This window comes from Atta cephalotes (genome assembly GCF_000143395.1).
Source record: "Atta cephalotes unplaced genomic scaffold scaffold00045, whole genome shotgun sequence".
Taxonomy (NCBI): Eukaryota; Metazoa; Arthropoda; class Insecta; order Hymenoptera; family Formicidae; genus Atta; species Atta cephalotes.
This window is the reverse complement of record NW_012130109.1, coordinates 1,556,386-1,583,917: the sequence shown is the minus strand read 5'-3', so window position 1 is coordinate 1,583,917 and position 27,532 is coordinate 1,556,386. Positions and strand designations below refer to the sequence as shown.

At 29.8% G+C, this 27,532-nt stretch overlaps 1 protein-coding gene across 1 annotated transcript in view; it reads left to right on the top strand.

Moving 5' to 3' along the window:
* Nucleotides 1-27,061, top strand: part of LOC105622495 — a 29,138-nt gene extending 2,077 nt beyond the window's left edge. Inside the window, 4 exon segments of the mRNA XM_012203912.1 lie at nucleotides 3,087-3,294; nucleotides 3,297-3,605; nucleotides 3,840-4,074; nucleotides 26,724-27,061. Coding sequence (XP_012059302.1) covers nucleotides 3,087-3,294; nucleotides 3,297-3,605; nucleotides 3,840-4,074; nucleotides 26,724-27,061 — 1,090 coding nt within the window.
* Nucleotides 27,062-27,532: the final 471 nt, after the last annotated feature.

Below are 27,532 nucleotides of genomic sequence, written 5' to 3'. Positions count from 1 at the left end.
ATATATATATATATATATATATATATATATATATATATATATATATATATATATATATATATATATATATATATATATAGAAGTCTCAAAAATTAATATAATATGATACTATATTAATATTATGTTATACGGTTAACTATAAAAGGTTTAAATCTATTTTAGTAATTATGTAAGCATGATTTATGTTCAGTAATAGTGTTGTATGTGTTACGGGTAAAGTCCATAGTACAGAGTGTTGATATTGCCTACATGCGGACTTTGTATCAAACTTTGTATTTAAAGACTTGGTTGTCTCTGCAGTGTGAACACAATTTTTATATCATAAACAACTTATCATTAGTAATACCTCATAAATGTTATAATGATGATTTAAACATTTCTTTTTTTATGAGAATAGCTTCACATATCCTTAGTGAATATAAATACTTATACCAAAACTGTTGTTCATAAAGAAATTATTTACGTATAGATATTTATAGCAATTTTTATAATATAAATATAATATTAAATTCAAATGACAGAAATTGTAATTATTAAAAGTTATTATCATGGTATATGATATCGTGTGACATATTATCATTAAACGTAAATTACGGTATACAATACGAAATAATATTAGCACATGTTATATGGATTTCATTACATGTTACAAACAATTATAAAAGTTATCATATTTAAAATACAAATATATGTACAGGGTGTTCCCGAGTTAAACTGCCAAACTTAAAATACGAATTCAGGATTCCAAAACAAACAAAAATTTTCCTCTGGATCTGTACTCGCAAACGCTCGTTCAAGAGAAATTTATTTCTGTAGTTATGCAAAACTGTAGAAATGAATAATGTCAAAATAAGATCTATCTTCTTTATTGCTTTATAATAATAAAAATTTAATTATTAAATGTTTTGTTCAAAATGATGATCTCCAGCTCAGAGACAAGTATTACATCTATCAATGAGAGAACGAGTGATTGACCGACATTGTACGTCTGTAATTTCTTCGTACAATTCTTCGTTTTAATGATTGAAGGTCATTAATAGGCACTGCATACACTTTTCGTTTCAGAGTCATACAATCTCATACAAAAAAATCTAACGGTATAATATAAATATACCATATCGGCATATTCACTACTAGAATACGTACGAGGCATGATTATAAGTTTTTCGACAAAAGTATTCAACTAATAGCAATGAATTATGAGCTATAACTACGAGCTTTGCGAACAAAAACCAATTAAAACTTTCGAGCTTCAAAACAAAAGATATTTCAATTATTCATTCGTATAGTTCTGTAATTTCAAAAGTAAATATCTCTTGAACGAAGCGTTTGCGAACACACGTCCAGAGGAAAATTTTTATTTGTTTTGAAATTCTGAATTCATATTTTAAGTTTGGCGGTTTAATCCGGAAACACCCTGTATATACATGTTGTTGCAACTTAAAAATTTTAATATTTTATTTATATCTCCATTATAATTTCGATTTTACTCCAAATTTAACATCTCTGCTTTTCTTTGCTATGCATTATATTATTTTATCACTGCAAAAAGATGGAGGAAGAAAAGCAAATGTTTGTATCGTTCAAAAAGGAATTTACAATTTTTGTAAATAATTATTATTTACGAAAAATTGTAAATTCCTATATATATATAGAATAAAATTATAGAGTACGAAATACATGTAATGTTCATCCTACTACTCTGAAAATGTAATTGTCAAATTAGCGAATATGCTCGCAAGTTTTAATTTAACACCGTAAGACTCGTTTAATTGCAATTATCACATTTGCTGCTAGAATAATAGAAACGTTGTTATAGTATGTGACACTTATTCGTTACAGTCACGCAAACGATATATTAATTGCACAGTGAACTCGTAACTCGATAAATCTTGCAAATGAAGTGCATAATTTTAATAGTATTCATCCACATAAATACTTGAGTTTTCAACAACAATTTTACATTCAACATTTTTTACACTAACATTTTACATTCAATTTAGTCGTATTCGTTAATTTGCCTTTTAATTATATATTATATATCGTATCGCTTATACAAATTCAAAATAGTATTATGTGTACATTTTAGCTATAAATTAAATTGTATTATTGCGCACTTTCTCTTTTTAATTTAAGGTCACCATTTTTTAATTTATAGAACATCTATTAATTTTTTTCAGATTATTTTCATTTTTAGAAGAATTTTTATTTATGCTAAGATTGTTCAATAATAGATTAGATATGAAAAATTTTATTTTCAAAAGATTATAATAAAATAATATATCAAAATTTTTTAAATATTTCTATTACAGCTCAAGGTTTGTTTAAAACTTATTTATTATTGGAAACTATTATTATTGGAAACTATGTTTTAATTATTCTCTTCTTAGAGAAATAATTAAAAAGTTATATTTTTTCAAAAATTTTGTAGAAAAATTAAAGCCAAATTTCTAAATATCAAAATTTCAAAAGCAATATTTATTAAGAGCTATACTTTCTCGAAAAACTTGACAGAAATTAAAGCAATATTTAATTTTACACTTGTAAGAAAATATTGTAACATTGAAAAAAAGTAGTATCTAAGTAATAAAAGTTCGTATCAGACCATATAAGCAGGATTGGGTAAATTAACTTTTTTTTAACTTTTTAAAGTTAAGTTAAAGTTAAGCCTTGAAAATTTATAATAACATAATTAAAAATATAAGTTAATTTATAATAAATTAAATTGAATTAAAAATTAACAAAATAAATAATTAAAAAGTTAAAAATTAAATTTGGTTCAACCAAACAATCAAAAAGAAAAAATTTGACTATTTTACATAATTTTTTCTTTCTCATAGCTTATTTATTAAAGCATTTAGTCATTTTTGTTTACAAGTAACGATGATACAATATAAAATTATTAAATTATTATATACACTCATTAGCTTCTCGAATTGTATCTAAAGATTGAAAAAAATCAAATTAAAAGTTAATAGTTACCGATAAAATGTAACTAAATTAAATTAAAATGTTAAGAGTCTAAAATGTAACTAAGTTAAGTTAAAATTAATTAACTTTTTAACTTAACTTTTATCTTTTTAACTTAACCCTACCCAACCTTGCAAGTATTCGCACATGAGAGAATGGCGGCAATGTCAATTAGCAAACGGGAGGAAATGGAGAAGAGGGTCGGCATCTTCAGTCCCGAAATTCCCAGCCGAGTCGCAACCCCAGTGCGGCGCCCTTCAAACTCATCAGAGCGCGACGTGTCGTTCGCCTACGAAGGCTTCGAGTGCCTGGGCGTCGTCGTCGCACCGCAGCCGTCACCGACGTCACCGCCCGCATCGAGTCAGCCATTCGTGTTGTGCAACGGAAAGGAAGGCGAAAATCCGGCGACAAAAGGTCATCGCGATCCGGGCGTGTTCGAGAGATCTCCTCTGATCTATCTCGAGCCGCGACAGCGAAGAAAAAGAAAGAAGGGCGAAAGAGAAACGTGGGCTGAAATTCGGGCGTCGTTGGCGTCGCGCCGTTCTCAAGTGGAGAACGCCGGGCCAGAGAAAAAAAATCCATACCGACGTCGTCGGCGCCCGGAGGCGGAGCCAGATACATGTACCATACGAAGGGTGCTGACTCCCTTTACAGCGACGCACAGGGGCGCAAACGATAATTCGTCGGCATGGCAACGCCCGTCCTATTGCCATTTCTCATTCCTTTCTCTTACCCTCTACCTATTCCCCGGTCCTCTCCAACCCCTTTTCAAACGATCTTCGTCGGATCTCGCCATCCTCCCTCCCTAGTCGACGCTTCGAAGCCGAACGAATGGCGCTCATGAAACCCGTATTTTCTTCCTTTTGAAGATCTCCGACCGCCTGCACTTGCCACCCTCGAAACTGACAGGAAAAACTCAACGATGCGAGGGTAGGTGGGAATGTATTAGAAAAGCCTGGCTTGGTCTGTTGCTACGGCAACAGCCTGGGAGCCTCGTTGAGAAGGAATGGGTCGATTCTACCCTCAGTGATAGAAGCAGCCGAATAACCTTGAAATATACCTCCCTTTCAGATAGCTTTGCTCGCGATACAATGGTGAAAAGTGGTACGGCGCGAAGGGTGCAATATCGACTTGTGAACGCACTTGGATGAATTCGCGTTACGAGGATATGATCATTAAATATTATACGCTTTCAGACTTGAAAATTCCATTTAAAACGTGCTGTTGAAAACATTTTTATTTGGTAAAAAAGAAATTTTTTTTTTCATCTATATAATAATTCTCGTTTTTCATAATAAACTCGAATATTCTATCTATAGATACGTTTAATAAATTCATAAGAATTTTAAAATTTTATAAGTTAATCTCTTTTAAAAATTACACTCATAACGATTATTTAAAAAAAGATAACTTTTTATACAATACATTTTCCGTAAATAAAAGAGAAACATTACACAGCATAAAAATTTTAAATAAAATTTAAACTTTCATTTAATTTATATGAATTAAATTAGAGAATAAATGATTTAATTTTTTACAAAAAAAAAGTATAAAAAAAAATTAATGATAAATTTAGAAAAGAACAAAAATCTTAATTAAAATAAATAATTATTTCAATAAATTAACAAAGTAAAACAGGGCCACAGAATCTCAATCTAAATTCTTCTAGTAAAAACAAAAAAAGGAAACATTCGTTCTTTATTGTGTGGTGAAATGGGGGTAAAAAGCCAGCTTTCTTTCGCTGCATGAAATTATATCTTTACATTTAAGAGGAAACAGAAAAAAAAACAAGTAAAGAGACTGCGCACATAAAAGAAAGAAAGATGACTGCAGCGAACGAACTAATATTTTGCGATATTTACACCGGAATCTTGTAACGAGTCGTCCCTATATAATAATAACCTGCCTGTTGAACGATATAGATCGTAGACGATCGCGAGACTGACGTTACATTTTGATAGGCAATTTGTCGCGATCACCGGATCTCGATTAATATTCAAATTCCGCCGCCTGCTGGCGTCTCTCACGCGGTGATAGCTAAACGCAACCTGCACGCATGGCGTGTGTGCAAGGCATAATTATTTTTAATTAAAAGCGTCCTCTCCTCTCTTTTTCTAGTATCGATACGTTCACGCGATTGTATCTAATTTCCTTTCAAACATCGAACAGATCGTCGACCAGATCATAACTTAAATCGCTAATTTAACAAGACAAATACACCTATTATTTCAAACGACTGCAATATTTTTAATTAAATTTGTAATTCGCGTCTAATTATTTTTAATTAGACACGCAAAAATATTTAATCGTCGTTAATTACCCAAAAATAAAAATAAATAACAAATGTAATAAAAATATATATATATATTTTATTTTAAGTAACAAAATTGCTCTAATCTGAGAAATAACTGTTAAAATGTTACAGAAAATATCTTGGAAATATCTTAGAATCGCAGCGATTAATTAAAATCTTGCTATTTGTAAATGCATTTATTTTTTTAAACATGAATTTAGATCCATTTTAATTATAGAATATGGATAACGATATATATCGAAAGTAAAATAACATCTGGAGGTGTTAATATGTATAATACACATGTTTTTAACTTACGTATATCTTATATCCTTTTTTTATTTGACTTTATATATTTTGTAAAAAAAAGATAAATCTTCTTAAGAGATTAATAAATTATTTACTTAATTAATACATTAAGACATAAAAACATTTGATATCTTGCATTATATTTTTTTATCAAAAAATGGAGTAGAAGAATTATTTTATTTTACACGGAAAAAATGCTACGATTGCCTGAAAATAATGATAATTTTCGTCTTCCATTTAATTGTGACAACGGTAGACATATCTTAACTAGAGCCATTAAAATATGCCAATGTTATGGTTATCGTAATCATACTATCAGTTCTCATAATCAAAAAATGTATTGATGGGCGAATTTTGATAGTGACTACTATAGCTGTTTTTTTCCGTGTAGTAAATGAAAATCGATTGAGAAATATTAAATACAAATAAGTAAAAAAGGTCATATTCGGTCAAAACCGATCTAAATGCCTGATAATATTTATAAATTTAAAATCATAAAATTCATACAAAAATATTATTAGAGACCAAAATCCTTTAATCACAAATATAGCATTCTTCACTTATTTATTATTAAACATTTCTTGGTATTTTCATTTATTACTGTTTTTATTATTTATATATCACCTGAAAAAAAATGTTCTTTTAATATATGACTGGTTATTGCAATAAATATCATATGTTAAATTTGTAGAAACGCCCGCCGTACATAGAAGATTCGACGGATTTGAATCTCGCTGAGAGAGGAGATTTTTTCATAAATTTTTTACAATGTGTTTCAAAAATGATTATTAATATTAGAAATATTAAATTACTTGTTAATTTATGATATTACGTACTGCAACTTCAATTTGGGACTGTGTTTCAAAACAGACAAATAATGAATGAATATGAGTTTGTGCTTGAACTGAAACTTGTAAAAATACGAAAATATCGTTAGACACCAAAACTTATATTACGTGCAAACTTCGATCATATGTTTAATCTATTTAAGAAAAAAAGGCCACAGCATAGAATTTTATATATCACGTAACACATAGTGCATAAGAGAATCAATCAAAATCGTTCTTTTCTTTTCTTCCATCTTACAGAAAAGAGGAACTTTGATTGATTGATTATCTTATGTACTGAGCGTTATGTGTTATGTAAAAGTCTGTACTGCGGCCTAAAAAATGAAGAAATATGAAAGACCGTTAGAGCAGACACTTTGTCTCGCGTGCACATGCATAGAAAGGGAAATATATAGCGAATCGAACAAACTTATATGACTCCGGAATGTAAATCAACGTCTCAAAAAGAACGTCTTTTTTCTAAGAGCCGACCGTTGATGCTAGTTTTGGGTCAATGAACTTAATTTCTTTAATCCGGTACTGGCCTATGTACGATTTCTGATTTCTAGGCTTGAAACAAGGATATTTAAATCAATTCACGACGATTTTTAACAAATGTAGTCTATTAAATCTACTTTACATGAAGTTCAATAGAATTCTTAATTCTAAATGTTGCTAACTCTCTGGTTGTACAATTATGACACATACACCTACACACGCGCGCGCACGAAATTGAACATCTCTGCGAGTTTCTGAGCGTATGTATGTGTTCGTGGATGTTACAAATTTTAGTGCTCAATTTTTTTCTATAACAAAGGAAGAGGGGAAGAAATGATTCAAAAAATTTACCAAAACCATATACAAGTAGACAGAAGGAAAAAGGAAACCAGTATTATCTGTCTGATCTCATTGAAATTTACACTATCAGGATCTACTCAGTGCCGGAGGGAAGAGAGGATCTGAGTTGCGAAAAACAATTAGAAATTCTAGAAAGTTATGCTGTATATAATTTAAAATAATATCTGGAGATAGCGGGAAACTTCTTTCACAAATTCCACGCTTGAGGATGTAGAATAACGAGGAAAAAAAACGGAAAAAAGAAGAACTTGGGAAGAGATGAGAGGAAGTGTGTCTGGAAATATTCTCTTTGTTAGAGTAGATGAATTCAACTTCGCAAGAGGCGAAGAAAGACTGCGAAGAAGAAATCACTGAAAGAGGAGAAGGCACTACTCTGGACGGCCCTACAACCGAGTCTAATCTACTGCCATTATTGCTTTTATTATTATTATTATTTAAACTGTCTAAATATTCGAAGAAGGCCAGAAGCCTATACTCTATTTCTACCATTTCGGAACCATTTTGGCTGCGCGTCGAGATAATTTGCTACAGAACAATTAGTTGCTCACTAAAGACGGTTATGTAAATCAGTAAATAATTATTTTATATTAGCCTCTGAAGAAAAAAAGAAAGGAGAGAAAGAAACTACAAAATGACAGGTGAAACAAAAAAGATTGCCAAAGAAAGAAAATAAAAATTGAAGGAGATAAAGTAACCGAAATAAACTTCTAAGTAATAGATTCAAATGATATGAATCTACCGAATGTATCAATAAACTCGCAGATTTATAGTGGTAGAGTGAGTGCGATAAACAATTTATCAATTTACTCGTAAGGTGAGTGAGTAGAAATAAAATAAAAGAATGATTCAGAGGCTCGAGAAGGAAAATAATAAAAATTAAAAAAAATAAATATCGTTGTCGAAGTATATAAAAACAATTTATTGATGCAGTGATCAGTACAGTTACTATGAAAGTATTTAAAGGGCGCTCATCATGATGGAATCGTACCAATAATCCAGTAACGAATAGGGATTTGAATACTGAGGCGGTGATAATTGTCAAAAAGAAGAAAAATAACTCCACATGCGTGAAACTTGATTAAGAACAAAAATGAACTGACAAACGGAAAATTAATGAAAAATGCTGATGAACAATCTGCGAAGTCTCGCAAAATCGCTGTTTATATAAGGATATCCTTGCAAGTAGTTCTTTGTGTTTCAAGTTTAGCAGATTGATTTTGGTTGGTAACATTAGTGTTTCACAAGATTTCTTGTCTTAAAAAACATTTCTTGTCTTGTCTTGATTTTCAAAATAAGAAATTTTCTTGTCTTATTTTGATTTCTTGACATTGTATTTCTTGTCTAGAATTCAAGAATCTTGAATTTCTTGAAATTTCTTGATTTTTTAAGCAAGATCCTTGTAACTCTTTAACTACATCACATCCTAAAAGATAATAATAGGTACAAATTGAATGTCGAGTCGTCTTGTAGTTTACTATGTTTAAATTTATGATTTAAAAGTGTGTTCATAATGTCTATTATGCACAAATCTATTAATAAAGATTAAAAATATTTTTTTAAATTATCATTTTTAATCAATCATGAGATTACTACCAAATGTAACTGTATTTCAGATTATTAGATTCCTAAAATTATTAGATATAATTCTTATTATTATAATTACTACTACATATAATATTTTAATCATTCCTGATTTAATTGATGCTATTAGTAGAAGTACGCAAATGTTTATACATAATATACTTTTGCAAATATCTCGCAATAATAATTTTGTATATATTTCTTTACATAAATGTAAAGATTAATATCGAGTGCAACAAGATGCTATGCACCGATGTATCGATATAATTTAATTTTGATTAGATCAAGGACTTCACTTTTTCAATAATTTCGATTTACACGCTGTTCATATACTATTTTGCTATTTAATGAAAATGTATATGAATATACATTTCTATATTATATAACCTGTTATAAGTATCAATAAATACAATTGAAAATGTTGAAACCTAACTTATTCAAAACTTTTCAAATCAGAAATAAAATAATAAAATATTAAAATAATAAAGTATCAAAAAATAAAAACTCTTACAATTCAAGAAATTTCAAGAAATTTCTTGTCTTATTGTCAAAAAATCTTGGTCTTGATAACAATTTCTCGTCTTGTCTGGAAATCAATTTCCAATTTCTTGTTTTAATCTTGTCTTGATTCAAGACAAAACCAAGATTTCTTGAATTTCTTTCTTGAAACACTAGGTAAGATGTTTTCCATAGAAGAGTACTCTCTCTCTCTCTTTCTGATTTTTAGTTTTGTTAATAATTATTGGAAAGATGGACATAAAATCTTGTAGCGCAAATCTCTATTTTATATAATTAATCATTGATAAATCGTCATCTCCTACATTAAAATTTTTGAATAAACGATTATCTATTGGTGAAGAGAGTGTTTCGAATTTAAATGGCCAAACTTCGGGAGCGTGTGAGGGATCAATAAATTAACAATAAGAAAAAGAATCCTTTAGAGATATACTTCATTTTAGAGAAAATTGCAAAAAAAAGACAAAAAAAAAGTAGTTTTCATTTTTGTATCAGTCAGATATATTTATTATTATTCATTCGTACTTACTTATTCACGTTGCCACTTGCTTAATGATATTGTTCAAAATATTGGCCTCTTGCAGCAATGTACGCATCGCATCTTGTACGGACAGCTCGTATTACAGCCAAACACTGACGTAACTTAACGTAATGACTCGCCGATTCGACGGCGCTCTTTTATCTAGAAATCAGCGCATGTATTCTTGCATTGCCTCTGAAGCATTATCGCTGTTTTGTACACGAAAACAATAATATTCCATTTTGAAAACCATAATATTCCAAAAATTGCGTTTTGTCCCTTTTTTGGAAATTTTCTCCAAAACGAAGCAAACCGAGTCTCTAAGGAACTTTTTTCTTAATATCGATTCCTTACACGCTCTCAAAGTTATTTAAATTCGAAGGACACCCTGTATATATTCTTAACAGAATAATAATAAGTGGCATAATATAAGCAATATAATAATATAAGCAAGAACGGGAAAGAAATATATATATATATAAAATAAAATTAACGAAAGCATACCCTTCATTGATTAATTAATAAACGGATTAACTACGATATCAGTAATATATAATCAGGGCGATTATCGTGATTAGTTTTAACAAGAAACATGATTATATCGATTTGTGCATTATTAATGTAAGTCATTAAAAACATAATTGACAATTATGATAGTTAAAAATTATATATATATAAAAATAAAATACATATAATTATATATAATTATAAAAACAAAATCTATATTTCTTTAATTATTAAATTTTAAAGTTACTTGAACAATATTACTTAGAGACAAGGACTTTATGATTTATTAGTCTTGTAGAAATCTTAACATATTAATTAATCTGTCTTAAGCAATATATTCACTCTTCGATCAAAGATATAATCATGTAAATACAAATTCACTTGCTCGTCGAAATAACAAGTAATTATGATTAGAGATAACAAGACACTATAATTCATCAAATAAATTACTTATTGCGATATAATGACAACTGAATTCGTCTTTCAATATTTATAAGTATTTCTATTAGAACGTGTGTGTTGGTAATCTACGTGCGAGTAATATCGGTTTATAAGCCATTAAAGTTTTTTTACAAATACTTATGGGTTGTTGGATCACAAATCGGATGGTAACACAACACTACTTAAATTAATTTATAATATAAAAACAGTAATAAGAAATATGAAAATAATAATAATAAGATAATATTAATTTAATATAAAAATATTAATAAGGAAATCCTTAATCTCAAGCAATCTTATCATCTGTCGATTGGTAGATTTGATTTATGTTCGCTGTGTTAAATTTTTTTGTGTGTTCGCTTATTTGGAATACACAAGTTTATGACTACCTATTAAGTATTATTTATTTATCAATATCTGATCAATTCTGAGGTCTATACTAAGAATAGTTCAAAGCTCAAAAGTAAACTGAAACATGTGTGTTAAGCTTTTCTATTGTCACTTGTGTCACTTTTAATGTATGAATTTATTGACATTTTTACTTAATTAATACGTTAGCATCTTAACACCTGCGCATGACTCTTATACTCTTGTTCATTTTTCATATATTTATGAAATAATTTTTTTAATATTACTAAACTTTCTTTTTAGACAAAACAAAATCAAATGTTAAAAAGGTCATACATATAGTATATTTGAGTTGATATTACATATAAGGCTGAAAAATTTACTTATTTTGCATTCAATGGCAGTCATTTAACTAGAAAAAAATCAATATTTAAAATTTCATTGTGTTAAAAACTACACTATTTTGCGCTAATTTATATTATTGTAATAAAAAGATGCATAATTCGATAAAATAAAATTCAATATTATTATTTGTTATTGTCTAACAATTAATATTATATTTGAAAATGTATTAATTTTTAGTTTCCAGATTGAAATAACATCAAAATTTCACTGTAATTGTTTCTTCTGTAACTAACGTCGCTTGTTTCTATTAAATGTCCATAAACTTACACGTAAACAATAAATTGAATTGATACACATCTTAAAAACTTGATATTTATATATTCATATCAAACAATATGATTTTATGAAAAATTATAGGATGAGTTAAAATAAAATAACGGCGGATAACAAAGTTAACGATTTGAGACTAATTCCAAATGAACAGATACTGATAAGTTTGCATTGGCGTGTGCTTTTTCAGTAACTTAAAGCTATGCAATCATGCATGTAATTCAATTTTTCATTTAAATAAATAGCGATAGTGAGATGTCAATGTTACAATCGACATCGACTCACCGCTAGTAATTTAATTTCCACTTCATCCTTCTATTTAACATAATTGATTTTTTTTCACACGTCACAGAATCATAGAAGTTTTTCTCAGGAAAAACATAAATTACATCAGTGCTATTCTGACATTTTCAACATCATGTATACAAAGATGAAAGAAATAGTTTCATACGAAGCATAAATGTCTTAACAAAAAATAAAATGTTATTTGTTAATAAAGAAAAAAGATAAAGAATACATACATATTTTAGAAACATAAATTTATTTTAAAACTACATAAAAAGTAATATTATCCAATATGCTATTTTAAAAACTACTAATTACTTGATATTGACGAGTAGCTTCATATTTCTACCAGATTCCATTTGAATAAATGTACTTATGTTTATCTTATACAGTGAATGCAAAAAGTATTCATGAGAAAATATTTTTTAAAAAAAACTTTATTTTTAAAAAGTAAACATTATCCAGCGAGAAAATGAGTCATCGAATTGATGTCGAATCGATATCGATACTATGATTTCAATATCAATTTGACGTCGACTCGATGTTTAATTGACAATTATTTCTTGCCGAGTAATTAACAATTTATTCATAAAAAATAAAATAGACTGTAAATTTCTTAAAAATTATACTAAAAAGATGTGTATTAATTACAGAAAATATATCATCTGAAAAATAAGCAAAAATTAAAAATTGTATTGTTTGGATGCTCAAAAATTTCATAGTCGAGCAATTTAGCTTCTAAAATCAGGAATACATGCGAAGCTCATTTGTTTATGTTAGAACAGAATGTATTCATAGTATAAAATTACTAATTAATGCTTATTTTCTACAAAGACTTTTTTTATAAAAAATTGCCTCGTATGAATACTTTTTGTACTCACTGTGGATATAAATCACTTGTGTGTGTGTGTGTGTGTGTGTGCAACTTTTTAATGATGCTCATATCAATCATAATATATACTCAATCATATGCTCAAATTTAGATTCGAAAATCATAATACATTGAACTCTAGGCAAACAGCGAGTCGCTTTTTATAAAAGATCTAAATAATTCTTTAATTGATATTTTTCCCTGACGGACGTTTTCTCCCGAATTATCATCTAAATCCTACAACTTCAAAAAGAAACTTTTTATTTCATTTTCACAAACATATTTTGCCCTTGAATCTATCTTCCGAATCGCACGAATCAGCAAATTATAATCGAATAAGCAGTATCGCGCCACTCCCAGCGGATTACGTGAGCAAGGCAGCCACATGCATTTCGATCCGTTGATGTATTACATGTACCTGTACGTACACCTACATACGACCGGACTCTGGACCAGTCAAGCCGGTCTGTCGCTCGGTTCCTGGTTCCTGATTCCCGGTTCCTATGCCCCTCGCCCTCTCCGTGCAAAACTTTCAAGGCAATCCTCTTCGAAGCGGTATGCGGCTCCGGTCAATCCACCATAATTTCACAACAAAGAAACACAAAACTTGCAATTTTTTCGTTTAATAATTATATTCGGGAAAACGTTCAGTTTAGAACTTAAATGATGAAAATATATAGAAAATAACAATTAAGAATATTCGTCCGAATATTAAAAATGTCATCTAGATGTCAACTAATTTATTGTTAATTATAGAGTTTGTCTGGTTTAGTTATTTGCTATACATAAATCGATTTTTATTATCCATTAAAAGAAATGCATATTCATTCAGCATTCCTAAATAGTATATGTAGGTATCTACATATATTAGATCAAGTTTTTTTACTAATATAATGACTAAAACTTATATAAAATACATATAAAATAACGAATGACTATAATGATATATTGTTGATTAATTTAAAGATGTACTAACTGTAAGAATAATACAAAATAAAATTTATTCTTTATTGAATATTTATCGAATAACGTTATAATCTGCGGTCATATGGAATAATTGTAAAATAATTGTAAAAATAATTTACGTTGTACCTCAGTAAATTAATATAAAATTTATAAGTTAATAACAATTGATGTAACTGTTAAGGAACAAATTGAAAATAAATTAACGTCAAAAATATTATATGTAAAAGAATTACCTATACATCGCATACTTTTTCGACCATGAGTTAACATAAACATCAATTATAGCCATTAAGTAGCTACTGGAATGAGACAAAATGATCAAAAGATCAAGTTAGTTTATTATACAGACACGATCGAACGAAACGATGCATCATTTACGCTTCGATCGGCGAGTGTTTTGCGCTGCTCAAGAAAAAAAAAAGGAGGTAGAAGAACCTGTCATGCCACTCGAGCCCGGAAAGGAAAAAGAAAAGCACGCAACCGATGTCGTTACCGAACGGAAATGAGGAACGATTCGAGAATGATCTGACCAACGCGCCACAGAATATGTATGTAGATATGTTTAACGAGAAGGAGGGGATCCCGATGATTGCGTATGTCCGATGATGAATCGTGCGTAGCACCATCGGCGATTATATGCAAAAGAGGATAAGGGAAATTCTCTGTGTCGTTCGATTTCCGGGATCTAGGATAAGACTACCGATCTGCACTGCCCACCTACAGCTCTTCTAATGATATCGATAACGACGTCAAGTATGCGACTAAAAAGCACACCAGCTAGCCGAGAGCCTGTTTATACTACAGACAGGATGAAGGTGAGCCTGCTGATTATACTCATCGAGCGATGGATCGGTTCTCTTAAGAAGTTATGTGGCAAATAGAAGTGAACCACAGTATGGAGTTCTCCTGGGCCACCTACCGCTCGGTGTAATAATATCGACAGCGATCGGCAGTATAAGTAAGCAAACATAAACCACGTTTGCCACCTGAAGCACCATAGAAACTAAATCGAAGTGCAAAGGCTATTAACCGTACTAAACCGTACTATAACGGTAATCATTAACGGCATAACTGACTGATTTATCGAATAAAAAAAATATTTTGTAAGAACTATCCAATTTAAATTATTTATTCAAATGTTATTTATTCAAATATCTACAGTATTATTATATTTTATTTAGCATTCGTTTAAAACTCTAAGAAATATTTAAAAATTTAAATATTAAGATAACTGCATTCAGAGATCTGTTACTATGATATTATGAGTCCGACGGACTCATAATATTTTCGGCCTACAAAGTATTTGTAATTAGTACTCATTAGAAACAATAAATTAAAAATAGTTTATACAAATTACTTTTGTTTTTTATTTTCTTTATTACCTTTAATTAAGTATAATATTTAACATTTTTTTTATGTATAACCTCAAATTGTTATTTCGTGTCAGTTCTTTCACATATTATATTAATATATTGAATATATAAATTACAGAACGTTTTACTTATATACAAAGAACAAAATATAGTGTAAATTAAAATTAAAATACAAAAAAATATTGCATATTATTTATGCTATAATATAAAATATGGATGCAATAAATTAATCCACATTTTACTCGTTCTAATAATAATTACGCGGATTTTTAGTCAATCATTATGTAATATTAAAATATATTCATGGTAGTGACATTTTATACGAAAGGTACAAGTATTTAAAAGATCCAAAATACTAAATTACTGATTTTCAATTAAGCATATCGTGTTGACATAAATTTAAGTTGCACTACGTGCATAACTTGTATCAAATATTTAATAAATTGCAAATTGCGCGTGTTTTGTTAAAAAATATTCCCGTCGAAGATAGATAGTGTCTCGTATGTAACTGTATTTCAGTGAATTTCCAATCTACTCTTAGGCAAAATAAGCGAGACGATAATGACGAACGATATACAGTTACGCTATAAAGGGGGTTAAATTATTGCAATGTCTAGCGTTATCATTCTGTATTGTATTATCTATTACGCTATCACGAGTAACGTGGGTTGATAGGTCTTTTCCTAAATCGGTCCATTATCCAATATAGAAATTATTATCGTGATTGTTGTGTGGTCTGGCGAGAATAATTTTACCGAGAGAATATGGAAAGCGTAAGCATTTTTTCAAACGCGACAAACAAGATATAAGCAGCACTATCGCTCATTTATTTTTAGTCCTGTCTGAAAATTCCAACATGGCACCAAGCCGGTAATATTTTTAAGTTCAGAATTATCTCTTGTTGAAAAAATATGCTCTAGAAAGTTTATAATCCGCTGAATAACTATGTATCTTATTTTTTTAACTATGATGATTTAATTACATCTTTTTTAGCGCGAAACTTTTGTAATCAACGTGAAACGTTTTAATCAACAGATATCTAATTGTCCTCGAAATAAAGATCGTTTCTCACTATCTTGACGATTCTGTTAAATCAGCTGCCGTGTCTGAGAAGTTACATTGTTAAATCGAGAGGTTGGTTCAAGAATAAAAAATTAACACGATTATATCTTCAAATTATACGTTGTCGTAATAGCGATATGGGTGTATCTCTATATTTTAGAGACAACGGCAAGTACCTATGATCGCCGAAGTCAAAAGTGTGCCCTCTTATAATCACTGATCTCGATTATAATCTGCTTTTAATCGAGCACTAAACTAAACTATCAACATGCAGAAATCGAATTAGAATGCACCTTACAATTCGGGAACTACTATCAGCTGCTTTTCGAGCCGCAATAATATATTTAATTAATAATATACATTAGTGATTCAAACCCATTTAAAAATTACGATTTATAATTATAGTCCATGAATTTCCAACACATTTATTTTGTGTAATTATTCTTAAAAAAGGAAGCTCACGTATAATACGAGTATAATTTTGCGTATATCGTATCTCTTAACATTAAAAAAAAATGTAACAAAAGTACTGAAGAAATCAGAATATTTCTATACTCACATCAAACTTTAATTTATTGATAATAAAACATTTTTATGGAAATAAACATTGAATTATTGTTTAAATTAGAATTTAAAAAAATAGCTTTTTTGCTTAGGATTTAAAGACCGGATCGTTAAATTGCTACACTATATTTTAATATTTGTATAAGAAAAAGTATATTTGTGTTGAGTCTTTTTAATAAGAATTCATAAGAATTATTCATAGATATTATTTGTTGGATTTTAAGAAAATTTAGATTTTTCTTTGTAAAAATCAATAATTGTTCATTAGTTTTTATAAATAAAAATTTCCTTAAAATCTAACAAATAATATTTATGAATGATTTTTAGTAAGTTATCTTAAAAAGATTCAATACAAACATACACATTTTTTCTCATACAAATATCAAAATATAGTAATTATAAAGTATTATTCAATCTTTTTTATTCAATCTTAACATATTACTTTATCTTAAATGTAAGTACCAACAACAAGTACGATTTACCCAATTTCCTCTATTTTTACAAATTTGCTAACAACATAACTTACGAATATTTTGTTAATTCGATGCTACACTCGAAAAAAGTTTAAATATCAAAATTATAATCTTGATAGTATATTATAATTCAATTATTCATCTTGTACTGATAGCATTTTAGATAAACTGAAAATTCAGATCAGACATCGAACAAAATCAATTTTGTCACTCATAAATGAATGACTCGATAACAAAACAAAAATACAACAATACTTGAGCCATGTTACTAGCGTCACATCTGTGTCGTCACCTTTAAGAAAAAATGTTTCGTTTAGAAAATATGAGACACCATTTAACTATCGGTACGAGATCGGACTTAGCCACTACAATCTTTAGTTAAACAAAAAATTTGTCAATATCTGCTTATTTCTTTAATTCTTTTAGTTTCACTTCAGTAATTTCGTTGCGACTTACAATTACGTAAAATACTGAAACGTGTGAACAGTTCTGATTCTTGATAAAAATAGCAACAAATGACAATTCATAGCTCTGTAGTAGGAAAAAGACTCGCATTATGGACCGCACTATATTTTGCAATCGCATAAACGCAATATGTCTTTGTGCGAAGAAAAATTCTCATTCTGCGCTATGCTAACCGAATAAAATCGCGAACAGCGATTTCTCTCAACTGGAAATATTCTTCGGTGAGAAATTCTAAGAGTCGAGCATTCGACGAAACGCTCAACGAAGGACTTGGCGAAAGACTTGGTGAAAGAATGCAACAATGTCGACCGGATGGTTTGCACGTGACAGAGGCACAACGATCCGAATAAGGAAGTTTCTTTTAACAGCACGTACGTGTCGACGTACGCTCACGTACAGTTTCGTGCCACTATAGGTATCAGAATCCTCACGTGTGCGATATCCAAGTCGAATACACCTTAACCCATCGTCAAAGTTCAAGTGATATCCCACATATAATACCAATAAGCTCATAGTTATCAATTTTTATATCAACTAATATAAAATTCTCATAATGCTATTAAATTTAATTTAATTTTTTATTGTGAATTGAATTTATTTTTAATTAAATTTACTTTTTTATTATATTTTAATATTTTTCTAATGTATCATGGTACTATTATTGTTGACAATAGATATGCTCGTCATCGCAATGACAATAAAGAATTTTCATATAATCTGTTCAATGGTATTTAAAATCTTTCAGTGTAACTTTGGATATGGCATACTTAGCTTTCTTTTTCCAATGCTTTTCCAATGTCCCTTCCATTGGAATATTATAACTTTTACATCAATAAAGATATTTGCTCTTATGTTCTTTAATGTTGACATTTCGATTGAAAAAGAAATTTTACAATATGTTCATTTTTATATGGAAATTACAAGTAATCGAATTAATTGAATATCTAAATGTGATATATCAATGGATTAATTTTGCTTTTGCCTTTAGAAATTTTAGATAAAATTTGTTTTAAAAAAAATACTAGAGATAGAGAATAATATTGAATTAGGTCCCTTTACAAGTCCCTTTACAAGTTGGTAAAAAAAAAACTTTCCCTATCAATATCTTCGTTAAAAATAATCAAAATTTAAATTTAAGAAAAGGATTTTACAGTTTAAAATCTCTACTTTCAAATGGTTACTATATTTTTTTTAATTTATGTGAATTTTATTAATTTTTGCAGAAAACTATAAGCTGACAAAAATGAAAAATTTTCTTTTCACTTTTTAGATCTGTAGAGCGTGCCCAAAAGAAATTTAAGCAAATTCTCAACTATCTGTCGTGAAAGTTTGAAGCTTTCCCTAAAATCGTTTTTTAAAAATGTTCCTATGATTTTTTGTTCCTGAGTTACTCGCGGATTAAGTAAAAAGGAACATTCTGTTATTATTTATTCGTAAAAATTAATCTGTTAAAAATAATCGTATCGCAATTAAAAATACAAATTCTTAAAACTAAAACGTTGTTCTATCAAGTGGTGTAATTACCAATTTTTTAAAAATAGAATATATGGATTGCTATAAAAAAGTCTTTTTACCAACTTGTAACTCAATGCTTTGAAATAAAATAATCATGTATGGAATAAAGTGCATCAGCAGAAACAATGATGCAGTAAAACGAGTAGCACTGAAAAAAAATATAGTCAATTTTAATAAATATTTAATTGAATACTACCAACTAAATAAATTATTAAATATAAAGATATATTTATTTGATACAAGAAATGTTAATTTGATTTAACAATCATTTTGTCAATCAATTGATTTAATCATTATTGAACAAACATTTACTTACTGTAAGTAAATGTTTAGTTGGCAATATTGAACTAAATATTCATTAAAATTAATTATATTTTTTTCTCAGTGTACGAATTTCTACTGTCACTCAACTTTTGAGAACAAATTATAATGACTTTGTAAAAATAAAAGTGCGTTAAATTTTTGCTCGCACTAACTTACAATTAAATGTCGAAGAATATTTTTTTTTACTCTATTGTAAAATGATTTTTCTGCTGCGCTTTTATTCCGTTTTACAGTACTCCCTGCAGCTCATTCAATTGATTCAATGAATAATGATATGAATCATTAATAATAAAAAGTGTCCGCCTTCGTGTATACCTGAATCTATCAACGTAGGATGAATAACGAATGTAGGAGTGTATCACAAGTTTTCATCATGAAACACGCCGCGTGTAACGCTCTCAGGAGTTTCTCAGAATATCTATTTCTATTAGAGATTCTTGTTAGCATGCAAGAAACACGCATCACGCGCGATTTGAATGAATTAGGGATTCATTTACAATTACAGTGGGAGGTTGATGAAGCAACAACAGTGCATAAAGCTCATTAAGATCGCGCAGCGAGAGCTTTACCCTGTGTTATTATCGATATTGATTGCAAATGTGTAATCCAGTCGTCATCTCCCGAACCTTAAGAAGCGCGCTTAATTGTAAATGAAGCAAGCCGCAATTTACCACGTTTAATTGAAAACATGCTCAACAAGCAGCACTGATTACTTTCTTTTGGCGATGCACATGATTAATGTGGAGATCCTGATCGATCCAACGTGATGGTACGCAGTACAAGTTAGAAGTAGCCGGTGTAGGGCTAAAGCATTCAAACTGTATTTTACTATTCTTTAGAAGAGAGATTGTGTGTAAAGTCATATGTTATCGTAAATTTTTAAATATATCTATCGACGTGAGAATTATATTTACTAAAAGTAAATTATTTTGTAGATCATTTCTGCCAGATCCAATTTATATTAAAATTGACTATTTACTTTTGATATTATTTGCTATGTTGTTAAATCAATATCTATGAAATTAAATCGCGATGAAATAAAATCTAAAATTGATTTTAATCAAATTTATATTTACTATCCATATTTACTCGCTAATTTCAAAATTATCGATATTTTTTCAAACAAAACATTCAATCGTTTCCTCCGTAGCCGTATATTATTTATCATATCTATAAATATCATTGGAAAATAATTTAACAGTTAAGAAACGCTGTATACATATGAGACGGAAAAATGAAGATCGCTACCATAAAAATCTAAAAACTTCCATACTTTAAAGTTACAAAGATTTTGTAATTATTTTACAAGAAGAAAAACTTGCGTAGTCAATGCCAAGTCTTGTAATAGAAGAACAAAATAATCAAAATGTATGAGTATGTCGTAATGCGGAAGAATAAATCACTACAGGTTGTCGCATAACTTTCGAATGCCTTTGCCGGATCAATAATTGGGCGAAGATGATAGCGGACATCGATAAAAAGAAGTTCGTACAAGGAGGAACAGGTTCCCAGATCTATGATTAATAATCTACGAATCGACCAGCACGATCATTTTCTCGTGTTTTTTCTTTTGTATGAAATGAGTAGCGAATTATATGCGAGTGTGTCGACAGTACATGCACGTGTAGAGTAATACCCATAGAACATGATGCGACACATCTGTAAGGATCCTGGATCCTCATACAGACATTGGTGAAAAGTCGATTGGAGGGAGGTAAAATTTATCCCCACCACCCGTTTTTCACCAATCAGCGTTCGGTGTCAAAGCGTTGTTGCCTGTATAAGGATCCGGGCTAACAGTTGCAATTTGTTCGAACGTTATTATTATGGAACGTTACTATTATGGAAAAACACGATAGTGAAATATTTCGTGAAATATGATTATCGATTATTTTCAAATGATAGCTAAAACGGAAAGAAAGAAAAATTTCTTTCGCAAGAGAATAAAGTATTTAATTGTCAGAACTAAATTTTCGACACAATTGGAACTTGTTAACACTAAATAAGTTATATTCTTGTCTAATTTCACGATAGTTAATGAAGAATTGTTAAATGAACAAAAAAAACAAATAAAAATTTTTTTATAATTATTCTTCTATATATAAATATATAGAAGATATAATGATATATATGTAAAGAGAGAGAAAAAAGATAGGAGCTCCTTTCTTCACCTAAAGAAGACCACCAAAGAGATAGCGAGTAAAAAGCAGAAAGAGATTCATGAATAGATGCACTCTCTAATTATTACCAACCCAATTATTTTTAAGTTTTAATTGTTCTCGAAAATATAAAATGTATTTGATAATTAATGATAATTAATATACAATCGATAACGATAATTAATAAATATTGCTATTCATCTTTCACCACCGTATTATATAAATCTAATAATAATAAATTTTCTTATACAATCAAGTTCAATACAAATTGCTTATAAAAATTAGGAATAATTTTTGAAAGCGTGAAATCAGTTTTATTTCATAAAATATATATTTTGGCAAATTTTATGTATTACATATATATAAGGTGTTTCAGATTCGACGCACCTGCTAAATGGCAGATTCCGGAAATAATTGTAAGATAAAAATTCTAATACCAAAATGTCGAGACTATAATAGTTTTTTAATTATAAGCATTTAAAGTCCTGGTCAAAGAGAATATTTTTTATTTTCGCTTATCTGTCTGAAATAATGCTATGAGTCTCTAAATATTGAGAGAATATAACCGACCGACAACGCCATGAAAGTGTGAAATAACATATGATTGCGCTCATTTATGTTTGATAGAGAAATAAAAGAAATTTTGTGTTTTCCTGCGATTTTCGCTAAGGGACGTAGCTTAATTATTAGCAGTAATTATTTCTTAATCAATATGAATGATTTTTTAAGAATTCTCTGCCTTTAAATACGTATTCAAGGTTAAACTTTTTCACTTGTTGCTTAAACTTATTCTAATCTTTCCAAATTCACATCAAGTAGATTCTTTGGGGAAAGTGAATAGGAACAAAGCGAATGGCCCATCCTCTTTATCTGGTCCATGATTGCACTGAAAATATCGGGAAATTTTTTCCACAACGCAGTATAATGTGTGTTGTGAATACACCGACTCATGGTCTAAAAATTAAATCCAGTGCAGTAATCAGTACACCAATGGATTCATAAAAACTGCACTACATAAAAAGGATTTGACAGTTACTTTTATGATGACTGCCAACATTGATTTTGATTTTTTTAATTCCATCCTCATTGTTCGAGTGATCCATCCACTTTGCCCAGAGGAATCGGGCAAAAGAATGGTTTCTCTTTTGAAGCCTTTTGACTAAAAAGATATTTAAGATTTGACTAAAAAGATATTAAATGTTCAAGTTTTTTAATTCAATTTAATTTTATTGCAAAGTTGATTCCATTAATAGAATCATGAGAATGAAAAAGGTTTTTGATCTTAATTTTAACTGTGTGTCATTTTTTTTTCCCAAACCTTAACATATCTGCTTTGCCTGGACTTCCCCCTATTTATAACGGATTGAAATATTTTTGTTGCTTACATTATATTTTAAAAAATAAAGTACGAATACAATATATTGTAATAATATTCGGAATATTCATGTTGAAAGAATAAAGTGGTAATGATTTATTCCACTTTGAAGAATTTCATTCAACTTTGAAAATTTGCTCTTAAACGAAACAAAATAAATAAAAAAAGTGTACGAAGTAATGTATTTTCGTGGAATGAACTGAATGAGGTCATTAAACAGCAATTAAGAGAATTCCTTTATAATACGGGGTCTGATGATCGTCCGATATGTTAACCTGTGCCGTATGATTCGTACCGCAAACAAACAGGAAGCAATGTGTCGCAGACAAAAGTTGGCGCCAACTTGGCGTTGATATCATCTCGATTCTCATCTTCTTTGTACTCGCTTCTTGGAGCATAATGTACGTATAGTAGTTACTTGTATGTGTATCCTAATATAATGTCCAAAATTATTTATATACATAATAGATATTGCTAATTAGATTCCTTTGAAGATAATGTTGAGTAATTCTTTTAAAAGAGTTCTATTAGCTCTCAAAAATTAAAACAATTCGCAAATAAAAATCACATATTGCATAAAAATTGTTTCATTTCCGTCACTTTACACTTTATTCTGCATACGAAAATCCAGAAAAATTGCGACATGACGCCACGTCGGCGCCATTCATCGCGCGCTCATTAATTTTCGCAGTGAATCAAAAGCTCTGTTAATTGATGGCATAATGATGTCTTTCCTAATTACACATCACCAGTAGAGAAGCACCTCAACCAGTCCTTTTTCTCAATCCCTTAGTCCCTCATTCGATATCCGTCTCTTTCTCTTTCATCGCGGATCCATCATCATTATTAATATTAACGCAAACGTTTAACAACCAAGGCATTTTCCATTTGTCGCTTTTGAGAGAATATTGCGGACTCGCTACGGCAGCTTTAATGTCAGGATAATTCTCGTGGATGATGATGACAAAGAAGAAAGAAGTAGCGAGCGAGAATGAAAAGAAAAGTACATGCTCGTCACATTACAGTTTTGAAAGCATGCAAGCGAGATAGAAAAAGGAAATGTAAGAGACAGAAACAAAAAGTTCTACCAGCTTTGAAAAGCTTGGCGGAAGAAAAACGTTAAAAAGTATCGACATTTTTTCGACGAATTTCTTTATAGCGATTATGACGAGGGCGCGCTTTTCATTGACTATCCTCTTTCCCTACCTTAATACACGCTATTAAATCACTAATGTTATTAAAAATAATTGCATTAAAACTTGCACAAAGTCATTTCGTTTCCGCAAATATAATATTATATAAAAATCTTTTTTAGATGCTTACGGTATATCATATTACATCGCAAAAAAATGTAATAAATTATTACATTTATCAAAATAAAAACTAATCTTTTATCTAATAACAATAGTAAATATAACAATAAATTGACGGGCGACTGAGAATTAGAAATAGGCTATAAACTTTCGTTTAAAACCATTATTTAAAGACACTAAAATAAGCACATTTCACTGTATCAAATAATATTGAGGAGGAAAAAATCACTGGTTCACTATTCCATTCTTTCCTCATCTTTATAATAAATTTAAGAACATTACAAACATTACAAAAAATATTAATGTCAAATTATCTTGGTTCAGTATGAATAAACTTGATGGGATTATTAAGACTCAAAAGATGTTCTTTCTCACGATTCAAAGAAAAATGTCATGTGTAAGATTAATTGTAAGATCTGCAACGCCTCATATGTAGGACAAACGGGGAGAAAATTAAAAACAAGAATAGCAGAGCATATCGCAATAATATTAATTAAAAAACTGGTAATCTATCTGTCATCACCGAACATAGGTTAAAATTCGAACATGAATTTGAATGGGAGAACACTGAGATCTTGGACAACAAAAGATACTACAGTAAAAGATTCGTTTTTGACATGCTTCATATTAAATCTCAAGCTTAAATTTAAAATCGGACACTGAATTCTTGCACCTATGCCTATACAAACATCCTTGACAAAATTGTGTCTTAATTCAATTACGTTTTCTTTTTGACACAGAAATTTAATTAAAGACATCCATTGACTTAATTTAAGAGAGATTTAACATTATTTTGACTATCTACGTAGGAATTTTAATTTATGACAATCATTTCAGTGACTCTACAAAAGGCAGTGTGCATATTTCTTGACACAGCTCTCATCTTTAGTGTTAAAGATCATTTCAATTCTATACTCATCACGAGATAGTTTTCTTTATGTAGTTTTTCCTCCTTTGCGTTATGTGTGATCAAAGTTTGCAACCGAGTTTCTTTAATTAATCATAATTAAGTTTTTTATTTATTTTTTATCATTACTTAATGAAGTTATATTGATGTCGTTAATTCTCACTTGACTAATCAGTAAATTGGCAATGATGCTTCTCAAAATTTGGAATTGAAGAAGATCTTCCGGCTGCTCTCTTGGATCGTTAAGATGCGAAAAATGCTCACATCCATTGTTTGACATCGCTAATGGCTCGAACGAAGCCGAAACGTTCGATATTGATTTTTGCGAAATTTCTTGCGAAATTAATGTAAGATCTTTTTAGAATATACTTTTGTCTATTACACGCATTTAATAACTGCGGTTATTTCTAACTCTCATCGTCAATTTATTGTTACATTTACTATTGTTATTAAATATCTCAAGAGCTCAATTCAGTATTAAATTTATATTATTTAGTCTTTTATCATTTTTCTATATTCACATTTAATTTTTTATATTCACATTTAAATTTAACAGCATTTTCTCTTTTTCATAATTATTAATGATTAAAGCGTAAATATTATATTTTTTTCAAAAAGAATCCCAATTTATGTCAAAATAAAATAAATTCATAAAAGTAAAAGTGGAAAAAAGAGAGAAAGAGATAACTTGCAGCATCAGTTTTCTTTGATTTCGCGCATTCGCACTTTAGTCGTTAAGGGAGGTTAGTTATACCGGTTATTGGTGAGAGTTCACGAACAAACGAAGACCGGTTTCGTTCCATTGAACCGATCTCCAGCACGTCCGGGGACCGAGTTACGTATTGCGAAAAGGTACAGGCTTCGATAAAAATTCACAAGTAATGTAACATATAAATTCGCGTTTTGCCTAATAACGCAAGCAAAACTTCTTAATTAATGAATAATGTACATTTAATCATATTAAAACACACAAGACCAAAAGTGAATACCATAACACGTCTAACATTCAGATATACAGAGAAAACAAAGTAAACATGCATAAGCTATAGTAGAGAGAAATTATTACTATCAGTAACTAACAGAATCATAAGCTAGAAAAATAAAATGATTACAAATTCGAAGGAATTCACTAAACAAATCGGTATTATTCTTGATTTGCAACTTTCGTATGCATTTCAAGTGCATGAGAACGAAAAATTGCGCAAAACACGTCTTCTTATATATAGGAATACCGAGCCATCGAAACTTCATCGATGATATTACGACGGGCGAGGTTCCAAACAGCGGACATAGAAAGAGCAGAGAAAGCGAACACCTGGTTCGTATCAAATATCGCGGTCACGTATGCAGCAACCAAGTTTTCGGTTGTTTGTCGTATAATCGTGAAATTTACGATTATCGCCATCACGGAACATCGGAGACGGGAGGAGCAGCCGCACTAATGGTGGTATACACCGAATCTGGACCAAAGACCAACCGACCGACCAGCACGACCTTATGTCGCGTCGGCTGGTCCGGCGAGATCGTAAATTCAATTAGTCCGCGAATATCTTCAGGACCATAGCGGGGATCTTCTTCCTTCGCTTCATCTCCGAGTTCTCCGAGACTTCTTCTTCTCCTTTCAGTCCTCACGACCCTCTGTCTCTTCTCCCTCTCTTTATCTCAACCGAGTGGGAATTCACCCACTTTTGTTCTTTGTTCCGTCGCACTTCCTTTAGTCGCCTCCACCTCTACCGCGCCTTCTCCTTTTATTCCTACTCGGCTAAACGTCCACCCTTCATCCTCTGCGCTATCCATTCTTCATCACAGTCGCAAGAAAAAAGAGAAGAAAAGAGTAGAATAATCATATATTGCGCACATTGTAGTAGAACATGCCACCTGAGTCACTCGAAGGAAATGAGAATAAAAATTTAAGAAGAATGTTGAACTGCGATATATATATATATATATATATATATATATATATATATATATAGTATATATACTAACGTAACTAAGTTAACTTTAATTTTTAAACCTTTTTTAATTTTTTTAA